The sequence below is a fragment of the Wyeomyia smithii genome, chromosome 2 (genome assembly GCF_029784165.1).
Source record: "Wyeomyia smithii strain HCP4-BCI-WySm-NY-G18 chromosome 2, ASM2978416v1, whole genome shotgun sequence".
NCBI classification, from domain to species: domain Eukaryota; kingdom Metazoa; phylum Arthropoda; class Insecta; order Diptera; family Culicidae; genus Wyeomyia; species Wyeomyia smithii.
Window position 1 is genome coordinate 184666236 of NC_073695.1, and position 26156 is coordinate 184692391.

Consider the following 26156-nt stretch of genomic DNA (forward strand, 5'->3'; position numbering starts at 1 on the left):
AATAGTAGAAAAAAGCCATCACACGACTGAGCGACGTTGGGCGAATGAATAAAAATCGAAAGCGAATTCACGCTCACCGACGACGGGTGGCATGTGTTTGTTGTATACCGAGCACGAGCAGGAGTGAAAGAAACAAAGTAGGTGCGCCAAGTGGCGCTAAGCAGCAGATTTATTTAACGACCGCGAATGCCCCGAGAGCAGGTGGGTGATGGGGCGCGCTGCACTAGATGAAACACGAGCGATGAAAAAATAGCTCTTGCTCATTGTACAAGGAAAAAAAAAACTTTCAGAAGACGAACTATCAGCGCTGTAGCATGATGACGGCAAAGACGACAGAAACATATTGTAGAGATTTTTTTTTTTGATCGCTTAAATATGGACCGTCTACACTTATCAAAAGCTTTTGACGTGCTTCTACCGATCAGAAAGTAGATGTTTTGATGTCTTTCAAACTACCAAATTATCGTATTGTACAAACGCAATTCAATAGTCTTTGTGTTGACCTCAATTTAAAAAAACAACTGTGGTAGGATTTTGGATCTAATTTTCGTTGTACTAAGGACATACTGCTTAGTAAGTGTCTATTGTGGTCACATTTAACCAAAAACCAGGATTGAGCTAAACAATCGCACATTTCGTAGTTGCTTCTCCGTAATGGATCTGAGCTAGTAAAGTTGCACAAAGAAACCACCGTAAGATTTACCATCTTCAATGTACAACAATTCAGTAGCTTCCGCTTTGTATAGATCGATAACGGTGCCGGCTACGTCCTAACGGTCGGTTAGGGAACAAAGGAAGTTACGAGCCATGCTTGGTTTCGCTCTTTTGCTGTTTGAGTTACAATGTTTGAACAAATTGTAGAGATAGAGTTTCTCTACAAGTGCTTCATATATGACTTGTTCGAATTCTGCCTCCTTGGCAAAATACAGCCTAATGAGCATTCAAATAGCAAAAGAGCGAAACCAAGCATGTTACGAGCTCTGCTATACGACCAAAGTGACATACACGACATAAATTTGGAATCGCTTCACTGAGTACTGCAACAGTCAGTTTGAATAGTGCAGCACCCCGAGAAGTTCAGAATAACCTAAAATAAGCAGATTTATGTAATCTCGTGATTCCGACACCCAAAGAGTTGTGGTTCTTCAGTAAAGTTGTTCAGGAGGTCAAGGACTTGTGGTCGACGAAAAATATGAATCGAAAGTCAGCCTTAACGCAGCACTAGTACATGTAGTTTTGAGTATTTTGAACTTAATTTATCTCATGAGTCTGACCACTTAGAGAGTTGCCGTCTTCACTAAAGATGTTTAAGCGTTCAAGGCCCTCTGGTTGGCCAATAGTTTAGTTCGGAATGCTGTCACAACATGGTGCAAATGTTATTTTCTGCTACAGATGCCATTTTAAAATCCAAGACATTTTCCATTTTCCATAGGAGTCTAAAATAGCCAAGTACTTCGAAATATGCGTATTTTCGTACTCGATATAATGCATGAAGACCAAAAATCGATCTAGCCTAAAATCCTGAGTTCAAATACCGTAAATATTACTATTTTATATCTGTAAAATAAATCTTCAGTTCTTAATTTTATCCTTAAAACTTTATACTATTATAATATGTATAAGTAATGAATATCAATAATATAAATAAATTATCGACATGATTTCGACTGTAAAATGCGGACCAGACACTGAACCTAAAAATTACCAGTGCAATAACAGTCAACTACGAAGATTGTCGAGAAATGAGAATAAATGCAAAAATAATGTAATATTTCCCTGTAGAACGATTCTCTTTATATAGAAGTAACGATGACTAATATCCGCTAAACAAACAAACAAATTTGTCAGTAGTATTGCCAAAAGCGCTATTGTGTGACAAAGTTGCCAGCTTCTACGCCTTGTCATGACATCTAACTACCCCCCCCCCCCCCCTGTTATTGTAATAATCAACATGAAACAACAATGAAATTTCTATTTACTTCAATAGGTTAACTATCACCTCACTTATACTGAGCAGTGATATTTCGTTGTCCGCATTCTGTCTTTTGGTGAAAGATAGTGTCAGCAAACAGCAGTATTCTTGGCAATAACACCATATCACCTATTAGACGATTGTACAGACGTATGTCCCACAAGCACCGTCGTTGGAACCACCACGGAAGAGCTTTACGGAGGGTTGTTTTTGTTCATTTTGTCGCACCGACTGTGGCGAGTGTGCCAAAGCGACGCCGCTGCTGTCGCCAAATCGGCCGAGAGCGCGAGACGAGAAGTCTGCCGGCGAGACGAAATATAACAAATCGGCGTCCACGACGACGACAACGACTGATACAGTGGTCGCGAAACAGACAGGAAAAAACTGCACCAGGCTTATCCACTGATGCTAGAAGATCTTTCTTTGCAAGTTTCATAACAACTAACGCTGGCGTTCCATATTTGCATCGTACCGTGTCGGTTTCACCGAAATCGAATCGAATTCGTGCAAAACATTTTTAATATGTAAAGCTTATTTGAACATTGAAGAAATATGATTCGACGGTGCCTTTCAACGAAACAACACTTCTTATAGATCCACCAATTGATGCACTGTGTGAATGCGAGGGTGATAAGAGGAGCCGACTTGATAAGGACAACCGCGACATGGTGCAGCTCGAAGTTAGCACCCAAGGAAGCACAGCGGCGTCGCTAGAAATTATTTCGTCCCGATGGTGTCTTATTGTCGCCCGCGCGGTCGCCACCGGAATAGTGATAGCAAGTGATCGCCTTCCGACCCGGATCAGTCATCACTTCGATAGACAGATAAAAAAAATTTGATGGTGCCAAAGTGAAATGAGTGCTTACTCGCATTTCGCCACTGTGACGCCGTAGCAACAGCGGCAAAAGTTGGAACGTGCAGCTCGCAAACGCATCCAACTTGATTCAACAACTCCAAGCAAAAACTGCTCTGCAGTTTTGTGGGGTATTTATTCTACACCAACGCCATGTGAAATTTTAATAGAGTGAAACATTGAAATTTTAGACATTTGGCTGAGTGAAACTTCAATATTTCAGACATCAATCTATTCTCTAATCGGTCTCAATAGCTATATTTCTTGTTCAATCATTGAATTGCCATTAAAGTTGAGTTGTTTCATACCAGGACACCGTGACTAAATATTTCAAAAGTTTCATCATTAACCAATTTGATTTGAGCAAAGTATTCTTAAATAGAGGCAAGAAGGCTATGTCTCATTCATTATTGACATTCAGCACCGGTACCACATGTAGCATTACTGCTCTAATTCGCCTTCAGGCACAGCTTATTTTTGAGTCTAGAATTTCTGCTTAGCAATGCATATAAAAATGTGATATGATACGATATAGCCGTATTAGCAGTCATACGCACACAAACATTTGCTGACTTTTTTAACCAAGTTGATCGAAATGTTATTGCTTTGTGAATAATAATTGAATGATTGTTATGAAGAAATTATATCCTTTCCTCGATAAGGAAGACACAGACGACTCTAGACGTGGAACTATATCGTTCTCCACTACACTCGGATACGTTCTGTGAGAAAGCAAGTGAACATCTAGCATTGATATCGGTAGATTTTGAAAGCCAATAACTTTCATTAAATTGAACGAAATACAAAAACTATTTATCTTAGAATAGCTAAATATACACAATTTAATCGATCATTTTTGATTTGGCTGAAACTTTGCGTTGATGTTTCTATGGGCAAAAGATACCATTTTGTGCTATTGGTTTAATTTTTTAGAACACGGCTCATTTTTAAGAAGCTATAGATGTTTACAAATATTTTTAGACCCGAACAGTTTGTTTGATCGGTGTGACGTCTCGCCAAAGTAGTAGATAATAATCGTTTTTTAAAAAAATATACACGCTGAAAAAATTTTTTTTTGAAAAAAGTATTTTTCAAAAATGTACAGTACAAAGATTTTGAAATTTCGACCAGAGGTTTAGTACGTCATAACGAAACGAATGCTGCATTTTTGTGCTGCGTTGATTGGTGTATAAACTTTTGACCCTTCCAGAACTTGATTAGAACATCGACACAAATTACATGTGTGAAGAGTTTGCTTGAACAAACGATTGAGTTATGTGCTTATAATTAGAAAACTAGTAAATTTTATGATTCGATTTCAAAATTTAAGAAAAAAATAATGCGAGAACGTTACTGTCACAACAATCGGTCTTCTGTGTTGCAACCAAACTATCGCTACCAATTATTGCGCACCCAATTTCCAGTGCCATCTGAGTGAAGTTTTCTTCACTCTAAACAGAAAGTTTCACCCAGTCAGATGAATGGAACAGACATTTACATCCATTGCTATCGCATCTGAAACAATAACAATGAACGCGGGAAAGTCCCGCAGAGGTGGCGAAAAGATTCGCCTCGCCGCTGGAATGTGTTCCCATGGCATGGAATTCCATTTTCTTAACGGTATCAAGGTGAACCAGGCTCGACAATAAAATATATAGGTCGTGGAGCAATGCGATCTAATGCAAAATGCGGAATTTTTGGCCGCCGGCATTGGGAACGAGGAAAGTGGTGAGTTGTGTGGGAAACTCTCGCCGTCGTGATTACGCTTATTATGACATTACAGTTAATATATTCAGAATGTTTCACTTACGAAAAATATCCTTCCGGGCCAGGTTACGGGCGCAAAGAACTGTGAAAAAATCATAAAGGTTGCATTAGTAAAATCGGACCGAGAATAGTTTAAACGTTATTCAATGTGTCGAAATGATTTCGCTCGTACAGAAACATATAATCATAAAAATACTAAATTGCACAGTAGAATAGAAAAAAAAACACAGTTTTCGACTGGATATCTATCTACGAGCCCTACGTGAATACCCGTAATGTACATTGTATGATTTTAATTTGCTGCATTACGCATGGCATATGACGTGCATACATGAAGCAGGTTAACCAAAAATATCAATTTCAACACAACACACTGAACCGCACCAGTTGTTTGAAGGAAGCTGATAACAGCACTTTGATCGACTCTGCAGACTGGTGCGAAGTTTAGCGTGCCGTAATAATAAAATTTGGCAATACGAACGAAGAGGAAAATCACAATGAATAATCAGAAAATGCGAAATGCATAAGCAGCGCAATGTTACTTTAACCCGGCAACATGAATTTCGCGATTTGCAAATTGTCTAAACTACATGATTACAGTGTCACATAGTCGATCAGGTATCAAGTCGAAGACGATATCGTTAATGATACTAATTATGATGCGTTGTCAGATTAACCGACATATTGTGTTATACAATAGGAAAAAGAATTTGATTTTCTTATTTTTCAGGCCGCTTGGCAACTTGACTATGAATTGATTTTCAGTTCACCGCAAAATAAACTAAAAAAATATATGTAACTTTCACTGGCTTTTTCATGTTTCAAGACGATTGTTCCCCGTTTTTGAAGCATTACCTTTTTTTATTTTAAAGCATTACCCTTTGTTTTTTTTAGGATTTTTAGAGTGTGTTGCTGGGAGTAAAAAGAGATGAGGTGACTAACGCCAAAAACAGTTTTTTTAATAAGGGGGCTTGTTAGTAGTTTAAGTTTTTATGATAAATATTAGTAAATAATGAGTATGTCTGTCCAATCACAAATGGTGACTTCTCAACACTATTAGAAAAATTGTAATTTCAATTGTTAGGATTTGTTTGCTTTCGCAATTATAAGGACTTATCATTCGAAGGGATTTAAACCTACTTGTCAAGAAAGGAAAGTAAACTTACAACTAACTTTAATGCTAACTTATTGGCTATGAAAAGAGCTTATCGTAGCAATTGAGAATTGCAACGATTCTGGTTGAAAATTGTTAATAATTTTATTTGACATAGCTTCTAATGTTTCAAAACCAGTAAGTTTATGTAATTCGAGTGTACCAAACGCCTCAAAATTATTTTTAGAATTTTATTCTGAATCCTTTGGAGCGTTTTCTTCCTTGTTGAACAGCAACTTGACCAGATCGGTACAGCATAAAGCATTGCTGGTCTGAAAATTTGTTTGTAAATCAAAAGCTTGTTCTTTAAACAAAGTTCAGAATTCCTGTTAATGAGAGGATATAAACATCTCGTATATTTGATGCACTCTGCTTGTATACCTTCAATGTGCTCTTTGAAAATAAGTTTTTTATCGTAAATTAGTCCCAAGTACTTAACCTTGTCAGACCAACTTAAAATAACCCCATTCAACTTGATAACGTGATAATTGTTTGGCTTGAGGAAAGAAGCCCTAGTCTTATGGGGAAAATTATCATTTGAGTTTAAGAAGCATTGGGAGAAATTTTCCACTTTCGCAAATAGGAAGAAAAAATATCTAAACTTTTGTGCAATCGACTGCACACGAAGACTTTTTTCTTTTACGGAAATGCTTGTGTCATCGCAGAACAATGACTCTGTGCATCCTGGAGGCAAATCAGGAAGATCTGAAGTAAAAATGTTGTACAGGACTGGACCCAAGACTGAACCTTGAGGCACACCTGCTCTGACAGGAAATCTATCAGATTTTGAATTCTGATAGACAACCTGCAGAGTTAGATCAGCAAGATAATTTTTTTAAATTCTGGTTAAGAAAATTCAAAAATTTAAAGTTTGCAATTTCGCAACCAAACCTCTATGCCAAACACTGTCGAATGCTTTTTCTATATCTAAAAAAGTAGCTCAAGTGGAACAACCTTCAGATTTGTTAGCTCATATCATATAAGTAATTCTGAGCAATTGATGAGTAGTGGAATGCCTATGGCGAAAACCAAACTGTTCATCTGCAAATCTGAAAATCTGAATTTCCATTGATGTGTGACATCATCCTGTTGAGAATAATTCTCTTAAACAGTTTACTTATTGATGAAAGCAAACTGATTGGTCGATAACTTGAAACCTCAGCTGGATTCTTATCCGGCTTTAAAATTGGAGTAATTTTTGAATTTTTTCCATAATTTGCATATTTTCCATTTTTAAAACAGCAATTGAAAATTTTTACTAAAAATTCTATTGTGCTCTCAGGAAGATGTTTGCTTGTTATGTTAAAGATTCCATCGTGCTTTCATATTTTTGAAATTTTTAATAATTGATTTAATTTCATTCAAGTTAGTTTCAATTATTTCTGTAGGTAAATAATTCTGAGAAGAAATTAAATCAAATTGACGTGTGACTTCATTTTCAATTGGACTCACAAATTCAAATTTGAATTATGAACACTCTCAAACTGCTGAGCAAGCCTTTGAGCCTTTTGTTCATTCGATACAAAAAACGTTCACCATCTTTTAAAACTGAAATAGTATTTAAAGGTTTCTTAAGAATCTTCGACAGGTTCCAAAAGGGTTTTGAATATGGTTTCAATTTTTCAACTTTAGTCTCAAAATTTTGATTTCTCAGAAGAGTAAATCTATGTTTAATCTCTTTCTGTGAATCTTTGAAAATAGTTTTGAAAACAGGGTCACGAGAACGTTGATATTTACATTTTTCAAACGAATTAAAAGTTGAAGATTTTCGTCAGTTATTGGTGAATCGAATTTCACTTGAGCCTTTGGAACATAATAATTCCTGGCATCAATAATTGCACAATTCAGGGCCTCTAAAGCGGAATCAATATTCACTTCGTTTTACAAATTCAGCTCATTATTGAAATTACTCTCTGCCTTTAGTACATCACCTCTCCGGAAATACTCATATTGGGTGGTATTCAGTTATTTTCGTTGTTTTTCAAAAACTGAAAGTGGTCATCTTTGAATTCAAGATGGTTTCCAGGGTCAATGCTTGGCTTCTATACATCATTTCGATTACGGAAATATTCATGTGTAGTAGTATTCGGCTGTTTTCCAGAAGTTGCCATCTTACAATTTAAAATGGTGCCTGAGGTCAATTTTTAGCTTTATGCATCATTCTGGTTAAAGAAACGCTCATATTGGGTGGTAATTGCTCACTTTAGGCTATTTTTCAGAAACCGGAAGTCACCATCCTGGATTTTAAAATGGTATTTGGAGACAATCTCTGGCCCCTGAGCGTCATACTGGTTCAAGAAACACCCATAATAGGTATTATTTAGTGATATTCGGCTGTTTTCCAGAAACCGGAAGTCACCATCTTAGAATTCAAAATGGTGTTTGTGAACGATTCTAGCTCCTGTGTATCATTCTGGTATCGAAGCATCTCATATTGGTTGTAAATCGGCCATTTTTGGCTGTTTTTCAGAGAGCGGAAGTCGCCATCTTGGATTTCAAAATTGTATTTGGAGACAATTTCTGATCTTTGAGCGTCATTCTGGTTAAAGAAACACTCATATTGGGTGGTATTTGGTCATTTTCGGCTATTTTCCAGAAACCGTAAGTCGCCATCTTGTATTTCAAAATGACATTTTGTGACAATTTCTGGCCCCTGAGCAACATTCTGGTTAAAGAAACACCCATATTTGGTTATTTTTGGGTCATTTTCGGCAGTTTTCCAGTCACCAAAAGTTGCCATATCACAACTCAAAATGTTGTCGGAGGTCGATTTGTGGTTCAATGCATCATCACAATTTCGCAAATATCCATATTGGGTGGTATTTGGTCATATCTCGCTATTTTTTAGAGACCGTAAGTCGCCATCTTGGATTTCAAAATGGCATTTGGAGACAATTTTTGGCCTCTGAACGTCACTCTGGTTGAAAAACACCCATATTACGTGGTATTTGGCCATTTTCGGCAGTTTTCCAGTCACCGGGAGTTGCCATTTTACAACTCAAAATGTTGTCGGAGGTCGATTTGTGGTTTCAGTGTATCATCACGATTTCGGAAATACCCATATTGGGTGGAATTTGGTCATATCCCGCTGTTTTTCAGAAACAGGAAGTCGCCATCTTGGATTTGAGAATGATATTTGAAGACATTTTCCGGATAGAAACCGGAAGTTTCCATCTTAAATTTAACAATGGCGTCTGGAGTCAAAAATTTTTCTTGCTCTCAGAAACATCAACATATCAAATTTGGTTCTATTTGCTTGATTATTTCTCGAGATGTGCAGAAATTTGTGTGGAACCCCTCCTTTCAGAGGGGCGTCGAAAGTTTATGAACATATTTGTTACTTCTAAAAACATTTACATGCCTAATTTGGTTCTATTTGGTGGATTGGTTCTTGAGCTGTGCGAAATTTGTGTTTCTTTTGTATGGGACCCTTTTAAAAGGGAGAGGGGCGTCAATTTGTTATGGATATATTTGATACCCCTAAAAACATCCACCTGCCCAATTTGGTTCCATTTACTTGGTTAGTTTTCGAGATGTGCATGAATTTGTGTTTCATTTGTATGGGACCCCTCCCTTTCAGAAGAGGGAGGGGTGTCAAACCATTATGGATATATTTGTTACCCCTAAAAACATTCACCTGCCAAATTTGGTTCCATTTGCTTGGTTTGTTTTCGAGATGTGCATGAATTTGTGTTTCATTTGTATGGGATCCCTCCCTTCCAGAAGAGGGAGGGGTGTCAAACCATTATGGTATATTTGTTACCCCTAAAAACATCCACCTGCCAAATTTGGTTCCATTTGATAGGTTTGTTTTCGAGATGTGCATGAATTTGTGTTTCATTTGTATGGGATCCCTCCCTTCCAGAAGAGGGAGGGGTCTCGAATTACCTTAGTCACCTTTCTCGGCCCCTAAAACCCCTATATACAAAATTTCACGCCGATCGGTTCAGTAGTTTCCAAGCCTATATGGAACAGACAGACAGATAGACAGAAGGACAGACAGACAGAGCTGCATTTTTATATGTATAGATGATAGAATTTGAGTTAATTTAAAAAAAATGCGCCATTGTTGCTTGTCCCATCGAAGAGGGAAAACATCAATTTCATTTAATTTCAGTGTGGCATGAAGCTTTTTAGTAAACTACAGAGAGATGATTGAGACAGGAAAAAATTTTGCCAATTTCAAAATGGCCATAACTTCACGAAAAACGAATCAATTTTGACGCAACAGGTTTGATTTTCCTGGAAAAGTTTCCTAATTTTCTTGTATTACTTGCAAACTAGACGTAGCTGACGGACACCGGAAATGTTGCAGATTTTTGGAGTAAGTGTCAAAATGTACATTTTTCCAACGCGAGGATTTTTCTGATACTTGTTTTATTTAGGTTCACATGTTCTGCCGGTGCCCGGATAACTGTTCCATAATGAAAAACAACATGTTTAGAAAACGGCGATTTAATATTATCCGTGAATTTTCGGATTTCCAGCTCTTACATCAAGAACCAATGGCCATAACAGCTTCATGGCACCACAAGTTTATCGTCGAGAACAAAAAAACTATGGATGGAATTGGTTTTAGGGTAGGGAACATATTTTAAGCAGCTTTAGGAACCGCCTGTGTATTCAGACGAAACACTCGAAATGTGTTGGGTGAAACTCAAACAGTAGTATATCAATCTGTTCGCTATCGTTTTCTCTATCAGAACTTGTTTTCAGATTGTAAAACTAAGTTAGCTAACTTTGACAATCGTCAATCAAAGTTACGGATCGAGGGACACTATTCCAATCACCCCGAACCTATTTAGAGCAGTTTCCATCAGTTTTGCAGGCGTTTTTTTTTTTAGCACCCGAAGTGGCTCCTGAATGGCTGCAATATAGGTCGATTTGTTTCAATTGCAATTGTTCACAGATTTCTTTGTAATTAACGGTATTACTCATATTCGTAAGGCAGCTAGACGATCAAAGTTTTCGTTTCCATCATTGAAATTGTCGATATTGATCAAAATGCAGGAGTTTGAGGCCTGTTTTCTTCGACTGATTAAAATAGGCGCTACTGCTTAAGCCGTTCCTTACCCTACGTTTTATAACTTGAAAAAAAGGGACAAAATATGCGGGTACATTTCAAAAGTACTCGCATATTTTGTCCCATCACATATAAATTCAACCAGCAACCGACAGTATCATTGGCAACGCAGATTGTACTACAGAAAAACAACATTAGTCTAATTAATTAAATGACATACTTCTATATGCCCGCAATAATCCGATATACACTAATCTGGAGCAAAATTATATGTTTGCAGGTTGCACCACTATGCAGTGGGACTGTAATGCGGGTACTTTCAATATGGGACAAAAACAACTTGATATTTTTTCCATATTTTTTCATACAAAAGTATCAATTTTAATTTTTTTACAGAAAATATGATAACAGTTAAGTCGATTCCCGATGATAACTCAAAAGTGACCAAAATCAGTATGGGACAGTTATGCGGGTACCGGCAATTGTTGTGAATAGACTAGAATTCACGAAAAACCAAATAGCAAAAAAATCACCCTTTAGTTTCATTCTATTTTTTATCTAATGCTATTCTGGTTATTATCTAATTTTGAAAGGGACATTCTGTCATTTATTTCATTCCCCAACATTAAAAAGTAGAATTGAAATACAGCACTAGTAGCATGTAAATCAACATACCTAATATGCGAGAATTAGACTATTACTTTATATTTTTGTAGTTCATTATCGTCTTCTGTGACACTCATGGCGGATACAAATCAATCAAATTTTAACTGACGCGACTGAACGTCGACTAACAAATTAATCCAACGACGAAAATGAATCACCTTTGATTTGCAAAAACGCCCGTGTGTGCAGCGATGCCTGCTGATGATATGGTAAAATATAACTGGGGCAAAGTATAGACCACCAGGTCCAGAATGAATGGCCCGATATCGTAAATTCCACATTGGAAGCATTTTGCAACCAGTTCTACTACCTATACATACGAAGCCAATCACTATGAAACCCGCTACAAATCAACATGCAAAATACCTATACTCACTTGTGATTCGTATCTTTTGAGTGCCATTCCGTCGCGAATATTCCAACTTGTTCATTTTTCACCTACTGTTCGTACAGTGCGGTGGCCGCAAATCTGTGCCTCCTGTTTTCAATCACACTTTGCATTTATGTACCGCTATCGCATCTATGCTATTCTTTCCTTCGCCAGCTTTTCCGTGTGTCTATCTTCGATTTTTGCCTTTCTCGTTTTCTGGTAGTGGGTACACCAAAACCTTCAAAATAAGCGGTCGATAGGTATGGCGCAGATTAAGCCATGCCGCCGTTGTATTACAATAACATCACACACTACTGCGCTCACTTATGGATGTGTTTTCCGCGTATTTTTTATTATTTCAACTATTTACTTTGAAGTAACTCTTTCTTTTTTATTCCCGATAGCACATGAAATTTCGGTCGATTTTTTTTACTTGTTTCATGAAAACAACTTTACTTTTATCCCAAACTGCTGACTTTGTTATCTTCTGATATTGCCCTAACTAGTGGAAACTGTAAATTTCTTTCTCATGAATGAATAAAACTGCAAAGACCATCAACGTGCAGTACACTTTTTCCCATTTTTACCTCTCAGCTACTCTTCGACTTCTTTTTTCTTACGATTTATGACTTAAACTCAGACACTCGCACTATCAAATAAAATGACACAGTCAGACGCAGGGTACTATCTTCGTTTCGTACATGGGAACATTAACAATCTTCAGGGTGGTTGTGCTACGAAAGGATGGCAGCACTGATTGGCAACAGCGGTCGGTCTTGTGACACAACACAACACACCGCCGTTTGTTGACGTTGGGTAATTGTACTGCACGTTGGTTGCTGAATGAACACTGTTCCCCTGGTCTGCACCAGACTATGGTCGATGGTTGTCTGAAACGTTGTCACGATAGGTCACAAACGAGTTGTCTGAAATGCAGTAGAAAAGGACAGTCTATTAAAAGATATTGCGTACGGTTCGAAAAATCTAAAAATGATAATTAGGTTGTTTACTGCAAATATATTAAGATTGTTTACTTCAGAGGTAAACGATGTTAAAATTGTTTGAATAATAACGTAGATACCCGAATTATTGAACACTTCGCAATGTAGGGTCTATTTACTTTTTTGCCTCACATTGGTTTGTTGCTTTTCTAAGCTAATTTAAAGCTGTTAACAAGCTCAATTTTGATCAGCCGTAAATATGTTTCTAACAGTGTTTCCGAAAAAAATATATTTCTCGTTAGTCTCTTACTTTTATTAACTTCTGTTAACAAATGAAAAATAAAACTGAATTACTCAACGCAACTAGGATTAAATTTCATATTAGTCGAAAGCATTTTCTGAAAACTATTGTAGGTTTGTGATCCAATGTTCGTATTGCGGAAGCTCTCACGCAGTTGATACCGCAAGATTCTTAAGCCTTACAGCAAATCCGACAGAATGTAACTTTTCTAAAGTATTGAAACAAGTTAATGTAAGAAATGCTTTAATCTATATTTATGCTCATTGTACAGCATTACCAAAAGCAAATCATTGTATCACAGAAAATTAGCAAAAAAAAAACAAAAAAATTAGCTCAAATTAGCCAAAAACACCCTTGAAAAAAATTAAATTTAGTATTTATTTTTGAGATTTTTATATGTGAAAAGTAAAGTTTGAAACATCGATACTATCCATCATTTATGTACATTTCTTTTTTCTTGTTTCTTCTTTTAAAAATCCGTTACTTTCTTCTTATTTTCCTCACCGAGGGAGCAATGCAATTCCGCTCAAAGAACTTCTTAATTGAGGGTAAGAGCAGCATATGCCAATTGACTTAGTTCCGTGTGTGTCTGTTCAAAATAACTTAGACAAATTTTAGACGCATATTGCATGCGACATACAGCCTAATTGTAATGAATAAAATGTTTCTTTTTATACCAGCATCAATTGACTCACTATATTTTTGGCAATGGCTCAATTGACTTGAACCCTATTAGTTGCACTTCAAACAATAAATGTTTTTACTGCATTTTTTTTCGTGAGCTGTGAACACATATACAAAAAAATAATTACGATTAATCGCATGAAACGTTGTCCATTGCTATTGACATCTTTTATTGAGCAACTTTTTTTGTCGAATACAATTCCACTATCAAATAATTTTGGCAATAAAACTAAAGGTCCTAAGCTTAGAATTTCATTTCAATAGTTCCAGTATCTTTTCGTACAACTTGTGTGCATTTGTTCTGCTCATAAAAAGTCTATAACTTTTTTTCATGATTTGTCATTTGAATAAATGATCACTAATAAGCAAGCCTTTTATGCACAGAAAATTTTGTTTTAAAACTTGGTTACGATCGTAGCAAATGATTTGACTAAACAAAATCGAAAGAGAAGAAATCTATTTGATTATTCATTACCAATTAGACAAAGTTCTTCTAATTAATAATGTCATAAACTTAATGGAATAGATGGCTTCAGGATATCAACAAACAACAAATATCAACATTTATGTAAAAAACCCTATACGGGTGTTTGGTTTTTCAGTTATTACAAATTCAACCAACAAGGTATGCAACAGAATAATCCACAGCACAACAGATACATAGATACACGAAATAAGGCTAATCAAATTGATCACTGCGATTCAAAATTTGACACCGTAAAATCCACTCTGTCATTCGCCCAGCGAATATTGAATAGAACAGCCCCAGCAATAAGTGCAGAGGCCGAGAGGGGATCAGCTCAATCGAGAACCAGAAGAATGTAGTCGATCACTTCAAAGACGACTAATAAAAATAACAAGACAATCATCGTACTCACTCTGGCCACTGCAGCACTGTCAGCAGACAATGTCGACGTGTTTGTAAGTGTGAACGTCTTTCGCTCTGCTTTCTCGTTCGCACGTCCTCAACTGTATCTATCTTACAGATCAATTAACATTTTCGGATTCTTTCTACGCTCTGCCCAAAATGCCACTTTGTTTTCCCTGGACACTGAACTAGACCACGGACAACCGTAACGCACATACCGTGGACCGTTTCCGGTACGGAGGCAGATTATGAACACGCCAAAAACCACTACGACGATGACCGAGCACTCGGAAACGAGGAGCAAAAAATTTTCACGACTGCAGAGAATGATGAACACTTCACTTTTGTGAAAGGAAGCAAACGAGTGACCGAGAAACAGAGACGTTTGTTTCATAAGTACCTACACGTGAACGAGACAGCTAATCGAATTGGCGTTGACGGTATTGCTGATATTTGTTTGGTTTCTGCGTGCGAAAAAGAAAGAAGGAAATATTTTTGCTTTTGTCATCACGCACATTTTGACAATTACATACGAGAGTTCACGTAAGTGCGAACAGCCTTCAAAATCTCTTTCAACGCGAATAAACCGAATCCGACCAAATCAAAAAGAGAAGTACACTGTGAACGAACTCCAGGCTTGGTATGAAAAACCAGGTTGCCAGAAAGTTTTGAATATTATAACAAAAGAGGTTGCCAGAATTTCAGTATCGCGAGTAGAACTAAGAGCGAAGTTTCCAAAGTGTCAGTAAAGCGATTTATGTTGCAGACACCCCTTTGGCATCTCGCCATGTTCCAAGGGCTAACATCTCAACATAGGTGTAAACGAAATAGCATATCACCGCTTCTTTTCATACATCTTTATCTTACTGCTGACAGCGGGCACAAATTGATTTGAGCCCAGGACATGAGTTCGGTTCGGTTGCAGAGCATCATCAAACTAGGTTTTTGCTCATTTTTTTCTGTGTGGACTCATCACTGCGATCAGAGCTTAAATCTATTGTGATATTGCCCAGGTGTTTTCTGTACTCCGCACTTCATATTATTAGCAGTAACACTACTGAAGTAAGTGATACCACAGACAGACGTTCAAGCAAGAACAACATTGATCAAAATTTCCGTGTAAAATTTTCAAAGTAAATTGCGTTATAAATCACTTGTATACTAGCGTCGCCTGGTGACCTTATCGCTACAATAAATTTTTTTCGCTGGTGTACGAGGCTGGCGGTACTGGTAGCGTTATCTGGTTACGGATTGCTACTACAAAAAACTTTACACAAGTTTGGAACTCAGCTTGGACGTCTGTCTGCGGTGATACGCTTATATCAGTGCTTGTGTGTAAGTTATTTAACCTTTCCGTTTCAAGCTTACTGCTCTACCATACCGAGCCTCTGTCCATCCCAACAATATCGCCTAATTACAATTCCCTGGAGAGAACTTTAATATATAATTACTTACACCAGTTTTATTGAAATAGGGACTTATTTTTACTAGGAGAAGAGTCAACAGGGGTACTGTAGAATCCAGATTGAAGGAAGGGTACTTGGTGGTTTAGCACATTTACCTGTTGCTAGGAAATCTACCCGAATTAATTTCAATAACATCTATAAGTAGTAAAATTACAATGTACTTAGTTGAATTCAAATCTTTCCCCTTTGTGTTTGATAACGGCCCGTGGACGCTTTTCAATGTCATTGCAAGCCACACGCACAGCATCGTTCGGCATTTCGTCCCAAATCTTTGCCAAACGTTTTTAAATGTGTTCAAACTCAAATGTTTGACGTCGTCCAGCTCACCTAGCATGTATCCTCAGATACTGAAGTCTACACACTCAGTCAGACAATAAAAGTTCGGTAATTATTATTACAATTTCGATCGGTAAGTTTGAGAAAATACAGAGTAGTTTGTGAAATTGATATAACTTTACATATTTCCTGTATTCAACAAATAATTTTACTGAATACTGCTATTCTTTCTACTGAACTGTTCGGTAAATTAAACTTTTACCGAATATTGGTAAAAATCTACCGGACCAACTATAGCGCTATCAAATTTTCTCTATTCGTTGTTCTCCTTCTGGTTGTCAAGTCACATTTCCGGTTCGTTTGAACATTGAAGTTCCTGCGTAAAAAAAATGGAGGACGTTTTCCAACAACTTCAGCAAGAAGATGATCGCATAGAACAAATTTTTCGTAAGTATATGATGATAAAATTTGTGAATATTTTAGGCATCGAACCATCACAATTTTTGCTTCTACTTCCGAGCATGTGTTGCATGCTACGGAAATAGTTTACACCGCCATGTTAATGGACACATCCGGAAGATCCTCGGCTTTGAAACTATGAGTACAACTGGCATGAAGTTCATGCACAGTTCACAGCAGTAAAAAACGTTTGATTTCCACTAATGCAAATTCGGTGCGGCGTACGACGATTTTCGATTTTTTTCAATTTTCAATAGTTAAAATTTTTAATAACATTTGAATAAAAATATTAATATAAATTTACGTCATATTTCTGGTTTTCTTAAATAATTAAAAGTGAACAAAAAAAAACATCACAGATCTTTCGGTACTGTCTTACACAACTTACAGATTTGGTCGGTGGTTTTGGAAACTAATTGCATTCGCCGTTTTCACAAATTAGGTCGATAATAATGACAGAAAGCAACAAGAATTTGATTACTGATCGGTCGGTGGTGGTTTATATTACCGAACGTTTTACCGAGCGCTCAGCTGTTGAAAAGTCGGTGAAATAAAAACGAATTCGATGATTAAATGTAAGTGTGTAGCGGGTTCAAATCCAGTGACAATGCAGGCCATTCAGATGAACTGATGGAACAAGGCAAATCCAGCTTACACCATTTCTGAATAATAAATGCCTTATGCGCTGCTGCTTATCCTGTTAAAAGCAAAAACTGTCCCTTCCAAAAAGCATTTTAGCAAGGATGCAAATGGCCTTTAATAACATGTTGCAAGTAGTAAAAGCGAAGCAAAGCCTTGGGTGCTACATTCAGATTCGGAACTTGACCTTCTGTTTATTTGTACACAGACTTCGCAGCCGACTATTTAGTGTACAGGACAATTGCGGGGCTAGCGCTACGATCCTACTGTCACTAACAGTCTCTCCCGAGCCGAGACTCGAATCTACGACGACTGGCTTGTTAGGCCAGCATCGTACCTCGAAACCATCTGGAAGTTAGCTGTTGCAAGTAGTACTCCTTGTTTATTTTCACGCCCCTGTCAATGAATAACAATGGTGATTTCCCTTTGGTCGATATACCACAGACAAACAGACGTACCACGAAATTTATTTTCGTGGATCAAAATAACGGTCAATTCAAATGAGTTACAGTTACACACTTAGATTTTATTGCCGAGAACTCAACAGCTGATAAATTCAGCGAAATGTTCTACAAGTTTTCGGCAGAATTTTCAATAACTTCGGCAAACGAAATTTAATACCTGCTGGTTTACGGTAGATCGATATATTTGCTGAATGTTCGTCGAAATATATTGCTGACATGTAAAAAAATTCGCCGAGCTCCATCGGCGGTTGGGAAGTTTGCCGAGATAAATTGAGTGTGTATGCGGAATATTCCCGCCGCAGCGCTTGTGTGCTTTTTTCTGTTGAACTCAGTTGACAGTTGTTGCGCATCGTGCTGGCAGCAGAAAGACTGAAAGTTTATCTTTTGCGAGATATGTCCAGTAGGTGTCGCACAATTTAGTCGGAACCACAGTTTTTTTTTACCAGGTTTCTTCTTGGGAAATAAAGTTCAGATTTAGATTAAATTTCAGATGTGACAACTTCCTCCTGATCTCGATATTAGTCAATCCTTACAAGTGCAAGACCTTTATTTGTTCTCTATTTGAATTTGCAATTTTCTTGAGAGCGGAACCGAAAACTGACTGCATTTATTACAAGTAAACAGTAAACACGTCATTCTTTCAAAACATGCTCAGATGTTTGTCATGCTGTGACAAAAAATACAATAAGAGGCTCTCGAATACGTATATCAATTATATGTTGTCACCCTGTACAGTCAAAACCAGAGCTGCGATTAATCCAAGCAACATGCTGACTATGACGAGAGAGAAAATATCATCGCACTCGTTTCTTTCTCTCATAAATAGCCAGCAACCATCACAGTAACTTGTCTCTTTTGTTGCCATTTTCGGCTTCTAATTGTCAATCGTCGTGAATATACAGAGTTCACTCGGAAATATCAGTGCAATGCAAATCAAGGTGATTTTTGGAATATCAAAAATCGTTTCAGTAGCGTGATTATGTCAGTGCTAGCTTGAAGTTTGTTGCTATCAGGATTTTTTAAAATTGATCTGCTTTGCGGTCTGTGACGATCCCAACTCAAGATATGGCAACCAATGAACTAGGTTTATAATTTCAAACCAGTGGTTATAGGTGTCGCTTGATGGGCTGGCACAACAACTCCGAGTATTCGGAACACAACCGGAACAGGTCCGCATTTTTACATTTTTCAATGAGAGGCATGGTAGGATTTTAAGCACTTCTAAGCACTGCTTTGATCATCGTTACCATGTTACTGAAACATATTCCGGACATATATCCGAAACCAGTCGATTAACTCCGGCCATCCTCTTCGTTAAAAGAAAATATGAATGAAAACTAGGAGAAAAGCAAAACCGTTCCGAACCAAAATTGAACAGTTTCAAAGTTGAACCGTGCCAACATTTAACAGGATCTGTATATAAATATACATACCCATACATATTTCAAAGTTTTCTGTTTTGCCACCCGCGATTCATTTTTTGCCACGAACAACACTGTCTTTAGTTTGACCTACAACAAGCACAATATTCAAGAATCAAATTAATAAACTCATGCTGTCAAAAAACAAATAAAAATGCAATATTATTTTTCAGATATGAGATCATTTGAAAAATATTAAAAGAATTCTTTTTATTACAATTGGTGTTATGAAGAAGCATATTCTCTACTGAGAATAAAAATGAATGATCATACAGATTCAAAATGTACCAAACTAACTCATAACATCATGCTGTCAAAATGAACTTGATATTTCTGCTGGTTCAATCTCAGTACAGCCGTACCCGAATGATCGAGAAAGATAGCAAGAAAAAAATTAGTCTGTTCTCTGTGGTCAAAATACCATGTTTTATTTAGGACGGAAAACACTATTCATTCTCTGTTCTCACCGCATATTACATGGTACTTTGTTCGGGTATTCTCTAGATCAGGCCCGGATTAAAGGGTGTGGGGAGGGTGGCAAATATCCCGGGCCTCTTGACTCGACGGGCCTTCCCAGTCCTAAAGCAGACGTGATGACAGAGTGAAAGCTTATTTTAGTCATTTCACAATTTGAAATTTTCTCACCTCTAAATGTTTTAAGAAAACAGGACCTACAAAAATATTTGCCCTGGGCCTCCAAGCACCTGAATCCGGCCCTGCTCTGGATAAATCTTAAAATTTCCTTCTAACCATTTTAGTATCTTCCGTTGCTATGCATTCTAACATCAGTTTTATATTTAGCTACAATAAATGCTTTCGCCACGGCTTGCGAATACAAGACTAGCTACTGCGGGACTCATTTTTTAGTGATGTCATCTGAATCGTTGAAATAAACAAATAATAGCTAGTGAGCCTACCCAGCTTTTCACGCGCCATAATGAAGACGCGATATTGCAAAGTTCGTAATAAATTACTCGCTCTTTTAACAACTCTGCTTGCGTCAGTTTCGAGTCTTCATGTATTTCGCCAGGAACCCAATAAATCTGGCGACATAAGTGTATATGTAATAATGAAAAAAATTATGAACAATTGGGTTGAAAGTATATGAAATTTAACATAAACTTAAAATTCAACACCTCCACAGTTTTACCAAAATTTTGCAATGCATATTATTCGACACATGATGAAACTCCAACGAGTCAAATGAAAACTGCGTCTACTTTTGAGAAGTTCGCGCATCACATTACCTTTGTTGAACGTTTTCGCATCAGCACAGTCGTGGGAACTAAGAGCGACGGGCCAAATCGTTGTTTTTTATTATTTTGGAACGAACTCATATTCACTGATGCACCGGTGTTGAAAATTTTGTTCTATACCAGATCTAAACTGAAACATTTTGAAACTGGTACTAATTTTGATCCATTTCCGTCATTTTTTGAACAAGAAAAAGATCATTCTAAAACCTGTTCCACGCTACTCAAAAATACTAATAGGGTGTTTTAGGGGTATGTATATTATTCTTTCTTTTAATAAGAAATCCGGACTACTTCGTGATAAGGGCGAATCCTTGCTTGTTTTCCTATCTAGTTTCGCCCTAATCACGAAGTAGTCCGGAAATGTAAAAAAATACATATTCCATTGACTTTTTTTAATTTAAGCAGTAGAACTTTTGAAAAAAATCGATTTCGAATTTTAACAACTGTAAGTGATTTTAAGACAAACCTTGTCGTTTAGAAATTATGACACAAGGGTGTCAGGTCATTTTTTAAATGATTTTACACTTCATAAAAAATGTCTCCACAAATCTGTAAACATAGTTTCCACTGAAAGTTAGCAAAAATCCCAGTGAAAGCATAAAATCGGGTGCGGGTAATCAACTGACTATTAGGCTTCCACTTCTGCACACAAGCATTATGCCTTGTTCAGACTACGCCGGATATCACCTGACATCGCCAGATGATATCGGATATCATTTCGAGCGTTCACACTACAGCGAGCTGATATGATTTGACATTTGCTTTGGTAATTAAAAAGAGGAGAAAACAAAAACAGGTCATAGCTAAAACAAGACAACAAGTGCAATGGGATTAGGATAGAGATGTCAGCTAGTTGGCTCGCACCAACGCGAACTCTCATATGCAATTGTCAAAATGTGCGGGATGAATAGCAGAAATATTTGCTTCCTTTTTACTCGCATGCAATGCGAATTGCGAAATTCGTAGGGTTGCGTCAAATGTCTGTTGGCCGTGTTGCCAACTCCTGGAAATTTTGGCGCAAAATATTCGAAATCCGAGTATTCAGTTAGGTCACAGACAGACGTCCAAGCAAGAACAACATTGATCAAAATTTCCGTGTAAATTTTTCAAAGTAAATTGCGTTTTAAATCACTTTTTAAATTACTTTTACACGCCGCCTGGTGACCTTATCGTTACAATAAATTTTTTTTCGCTGGTGTACGAGGCTGGCGGTACTGGTAGCGCTATCTGATTACGGATTGCTACTACAAAAAACTTTACACAAGTTTGGAACTCAGCTTGGACGTCTGTCTGCGGTTAGGTTGAACCGAGATTTACGAATAAATGTGACAGCTGTCATTTTTTTCTTGGCCGAGCACTCAGTGGTGCCGTTCTCGGCAATAAATTACCGAGACCCGGCAAAAAAATTTTAGTGTGTAGTGCTGTGCTAGATTTTACCTGGGAGATTTTACATTTCGCCAACGAGGCCTTTTCAATATGTTAAGCTAGATTTAGATGGGACTTCTTAATATATTAAATTGGCAACATTGCATGTATAGCGCGTATTTGCGCTGCTAAGTGCTAATAAATAAACTTTGCCATATTTTGTATACCAATTCGTATGATAGCAATATAGCTTTGAACAAAGAAAAGTATTTCTCGTTAATCAGTAACAAAAATTAAGAGCTTTTCTGTAATTGTGTGCTGTGCGTCATCGTTTGAAAATTTGATTTACTATTATGTCTATCAATGTAACTGTTAAACAAGACGATGTGGAAGCAAGTTTACGGAATCCGCCGAATATTCATTACATTCCGGCTACTATTAGGGGAGATGGGCCAGCCAAGGTGCATCAGTATTTCAATTCCTATACTGAAGAGCTCGAGGATGAGAGTAAGACTTAAACAAATTCGAAAGCAAGTGAGAAGTATTATTATTATCACTTTGCAGCTCTCGTCAATGCTTTACGCGGATACCCACTACGCGGCAAACATTTAAATTTACCGGATGGCTACAGTGGAATAATCTTGCAGGAGACACAAAAACCGTTGTCAGAACACGAGGAACGCAAATTTACGTTTGGTGGCGCGTTTAAGCAGTTCACCTACTGGAATTATGATAAAATACCGTCTAGGAATGATCCGCTCGTAAAAGCTCTCGATTGGATCAAGGTTTCGCAGGTGCTTCACGAGCCGCTTGATGCCGATGAAATTAAACAACCCAACGTAAAAGAAGAATAAAGCTTAAATGATTTTTTACTTTTATTTACTCCTGCGTATGTTACGTTTGAATTTGAAACATAAATCTATTTTACCTCAATTCTTGCAATGGAAACATTTTAATATGTAATTCTGAATAGAAATCATAGTTTCTATTTGTTAAATCTATTAAATTTTAAAAACAAAATACATCCCTTATCCGCTTTTTGGTGGTGGTCTATAGACTCCCACTACAACGGCATGGTCTCGTTCGTATGGTTCTAGTGTGATCTGTTCCTGTGGCTTAAGTTTTTCAGCCTGTAACTTTTTGACTTCTGCTGCAAATACCGCTTCTGGAACAGCTGTCGAGTCGATGCAGGATGCTTTAATGGATATTACAAAGTGGCCACCATTCCGCAAGAACTGATGGGCATTGAGGGCTACAATTCGAGCTTGGTCCGGCTGGGCAACATCGGCAAAAATCGTATCCACCAGACCAACCAACATACGGTATTTATGAGGATGGCGGGCGTCCTCAATGATAGGAATAATGTTGGTGCGTTTTTTGGCCACGTTTATCAGATCACGGCCAGATCGGTGTGAGAATTCTACAGCATATACCAGACCCTCCGGTCCTACCACGTCAGATACATGCGATACGGTAGTTCCTGAAGCAGCGCCGAGGTAAAGAACTTTAGAACCAGGTGGCATATGAATTTTATCGACCCCACCAAGAACAGCGGCTGCAAGTTTCGATCGGAACGGGTTCCAAACTCTGTATTCGTTCTTCTCTCCATTTGTCTGGAACAAAATACATACAAAGTAGAACTTGTTACTTATTTATTCTTTGAATACGAACAACAATATGCGGGGAAAGAATTTTCAGTACAGTTTTCCTACAACAGAACGCCCCGAAATCAGTGTGCCTCAGGCTCCTGCTTCCGGAGTTCGTTCCATCGTTGGCCACATTTTTGCCAATTCAATACCCATGCGCAATCATTCATCATGATTAATCAAAGAAAAATATTTCACTTAAATATTAAATTAACATTCACCTCAACAGATATCCTTTTTTCGCCGTAAACTTCCGATCCAGGAACTAAATTCAGGGTAACTAATGCATCCTCTTTACCACGGGCAATGAATACTCCCTCATGGCGATGTGGTTCAATAACAACGGTTTTGCCACCCTTGAAGCCGCCTCCTTTTGCTCCACCACCACGACCTCCGCCGCGACCGCGTCCACCAGGACCACCACGACCTCCCCCTCCACGTCCACCACCACCACCACGGCCTCCGAAACCTCCACGGCCGCCTCCACCACCACGCCCGCCAAAGCCTCCTCTAGAGCCACCACCTCCTCCGCGTCCACCTCCACCACCACGTCCTCCACGACCACCACCACCACCTCCTCGTGGCGAGAAACCTAAAAACGGATAAATAAATTAAATGAGGTTATGAGAAGTACAATGCGGTAACATTTACTCCATTCCAATATTATTTCTTTTTGTAAATGCTTATAATTATTAAAATCTAGAGGTAAATGTAAAAATTTCTTAAACCTTGGTGGAAAAAATGTGAAATCATTTAATTTACTTTAATTTTGGAGGTGATTTTGGAAATAAAATGTACCTGGTTTACCCATAGTTTATCCGGAAACACTCGGTGCTTGGAAAAAACAAAATTTATCGTCCCCTGTCACCACTAACTTTTTAATGTTCTTCACAATAAAAACAAATTCCTTCTTTATTGATATTGTACAGTTTATAAAACAATATTTTCACCAACGCCGTTAAGACAAACACACGCGGTCACTACGGCTGCCTGCTGGATTATTTACCTTTGACGTTTGATGAACATTTTTGATTTTTTTCCTTGTTTCCATGTATTCATTTGGCTTACAATACGTCAGTTGACAGCTTATGTGAAACTCATTCTATCTGGTACACGGTAAAAAAAATTGTAGTAAATTTTAATTGTAAGCACTCATGAAGAAATTGGGGTAAAAAATTGGTATCAGGAACCATTCAAATATTACATAAAGCGGAATTCGGCAATTTTTTATACCCACCTACCCTAAAGTAACGTAACATATTTGCCACACGCAGTGTAACGCTTCGCTGAATACCCCCCACTACTGAGCGCGCTATGTATTATATGAATTCATCTATCTACGATTGTCTGCTGGATTTGTTACCCAGTATTAATTAGGTTTACAATTTATGAGCGCTAATGGTGGATGATCGTCATACTATTAGTTCGTTGGATATTTCCATTGAATTAGTACCATTATATGTCAAATTTATCCAACTTGTACTAGTTCAATGGAGATATCCAATGAACTAGTAGTTTGACAAACCTTATTGTATGCCAAACCCATCCGCTATCAATCTGGTACATAAAGGTGAGGAGTATTAGTAGAGAAAAATAGGCAAAAACAGGTATTGTTGGGTTGCGGCATAGGTATCCGAAAACAAGCGAATGACATTTGGAATGGTATTCCGCGTTGTTTAACGGCACAGGAGGGGATTTTCAACATAAAATTTTTAAAACTTATGAAAAAGTCTGCCGAATATTGTTTCTTCCATAATGTTTTTGCAGTTCTACGTCATCGCTGTTGACAAAAGAAAAGCTCTTTAACCCTGAGACTCAAACCATCCCCGTACCTTTCTATATTTCATTGATCCGCTATCTCGTTTATGGAAAGCTTGTCTGCAAACAAACATTAGTACTAGTGAATGTTACGAAAAATAATGTTAATGAATATTACCGGGTTATAACCGTGATTAAAATGCAATAATATACACTGAAAGAAATCGACACGACATTATAAAGTGTTTTGCACTTGAATTCGCCCTACTGGTCATAACATATAGAATTCATATGCGAAACACTTTAGAATTATTCATCGTGCAACACGTCATTTTCAAAAGGAAAATAATTTAATTCTGGAAACAAAATTTTTCAATTCTGGTGTTATGACATATAGACATAAAGTGTTTGGATTTTGAATCTCAAATGAATGCTTACCGAGCTTCGAATGATTTTTATTCGTTTTTAAAATGAAAACAGTTTTACATGAATATGATTGCATATAATATTTTTTATTTATAAAATAAAATTTCACTATGAAAATTAATCACCAAATATAAACTATCCTTTTCTGTTGAAGAAGCCTGTAAAGCAAACAAAGATTTAAATTAGTTTAATTTAAATAATTGATGTTTTAGTAAACAAATACTTGCCTCTAGCGTAAAGATGTTTTCACCAGAATCTCTGTGATCTTGTGCTGGAAGGACGAAATAAGATTAGAATTCGATTCTTTTATGTGACATAAATCACTTACCTTCCAAAAATTTACAGATGTAGTCCGGAAAATCCTCAAACTTCTGAGGCGTAT

General features: G+C 37.4%; 3 protein-coding genes across 4 annotated transcripts in view; 1 reads left to right on the plus strand and 2 right to left on the minus strand.

The window, feature by feature from the left end:
* Positions 1–14962, minus strand: part of LOC129723396 (E3 ubiquitin-protein ligase SMURF1) — a 42124-nt gene extending 27162 nt beyond the window's left edge. Inside the window, exons 1-3 of the mRNA XM_055677594.1 lie at positions 14609–14962; positions 11811–12730; positions 4636–4674 (exon numbers count right to left, since the gene is read on the minus strand). Coding sequence (XP_055533569.1) covers positions 4636–4674; positions 11811–11865 — 94 coding nt within the window. The 5' untranslated portion in view covers positions 11866–12730; positions 14609–14962. The remainder of the gene's footprint in view (positions 1–4635; positions 4675–11810; positions 12731–14608) is intronic.
* A 7159-nt stretch (positions 14963–22121) lies between these two features.
* On the plus strand, positions 22122–22826 carry LOC129723227 (uncharacterized). Its single transcript, XM_055677301.1, has 2 exons — positions 22122–22451; positions 22509–22826. Exons 1-2 carry the CDS (start codon positions 22298–22300, stop codon positions 22796–22798), a joined length of 444 nt encoding a protein of 147 aa, XP_055533276.1. The 5' UTR covers positions 22122–22297; the 3' UTR covers positions 22799–22826.
* Positions 22796–24618, minus strand: LOC129723226 (rRNA 2'-O-methyltransferase fibrillarin). Of its 2 annotated transcripts, none has more exons than XM_055677300.1 (3): positions 24398–24618; positions 23812–24182; positions 22796–23557 (listed from the first exon to the last, which is right to left on the minus strand). In XM_055677300.1, exons 1-3 carry the CDS (start codon positions 24399–24401, stop codon positions 22973–22975), a joined length of 960 nt encoding a protein of 319 aa, XP_055533275.1. In that variant the 5' UTR covers positions 24402–24618; the 3' UTR covers positions 22796–22972. The 2 variants fall into 2 exon arrangements, with proteins under 2 accessions (XP_055533275.1, XP_055533273.1); XM_055677298.1 differs by having other exon boundaries at positions 24389–24618.
* Positions 24619–26156: the final 1538 nt, after the last annotated feature.

Coding starts and splice junctions, on each gene's coding strand:
- LOC129723227 (XM_055677301.1), top strand. CDS start 22,298: ATGTCTATCAATGTAACTGTTAAACAAGACGATGTGGAAGCAAGTTTA. Junction 22,452..22,508: donor TGAAGAGCTCGAGGATGAGA/GTAAGACTTAAA, acceptor ATCACTTTGCAG/CTCTCGTCAATGCTTTACGC.
- LOC129723226 (XM_055677298.1), bottom strand. Junction 23,558..23,811: donor AAAAAAGGATATCTGTTGAG/GTGAATGTTAAT, acceptor ATTTTGTTCCAG/ACAAATGGAGAGAAGAACGA.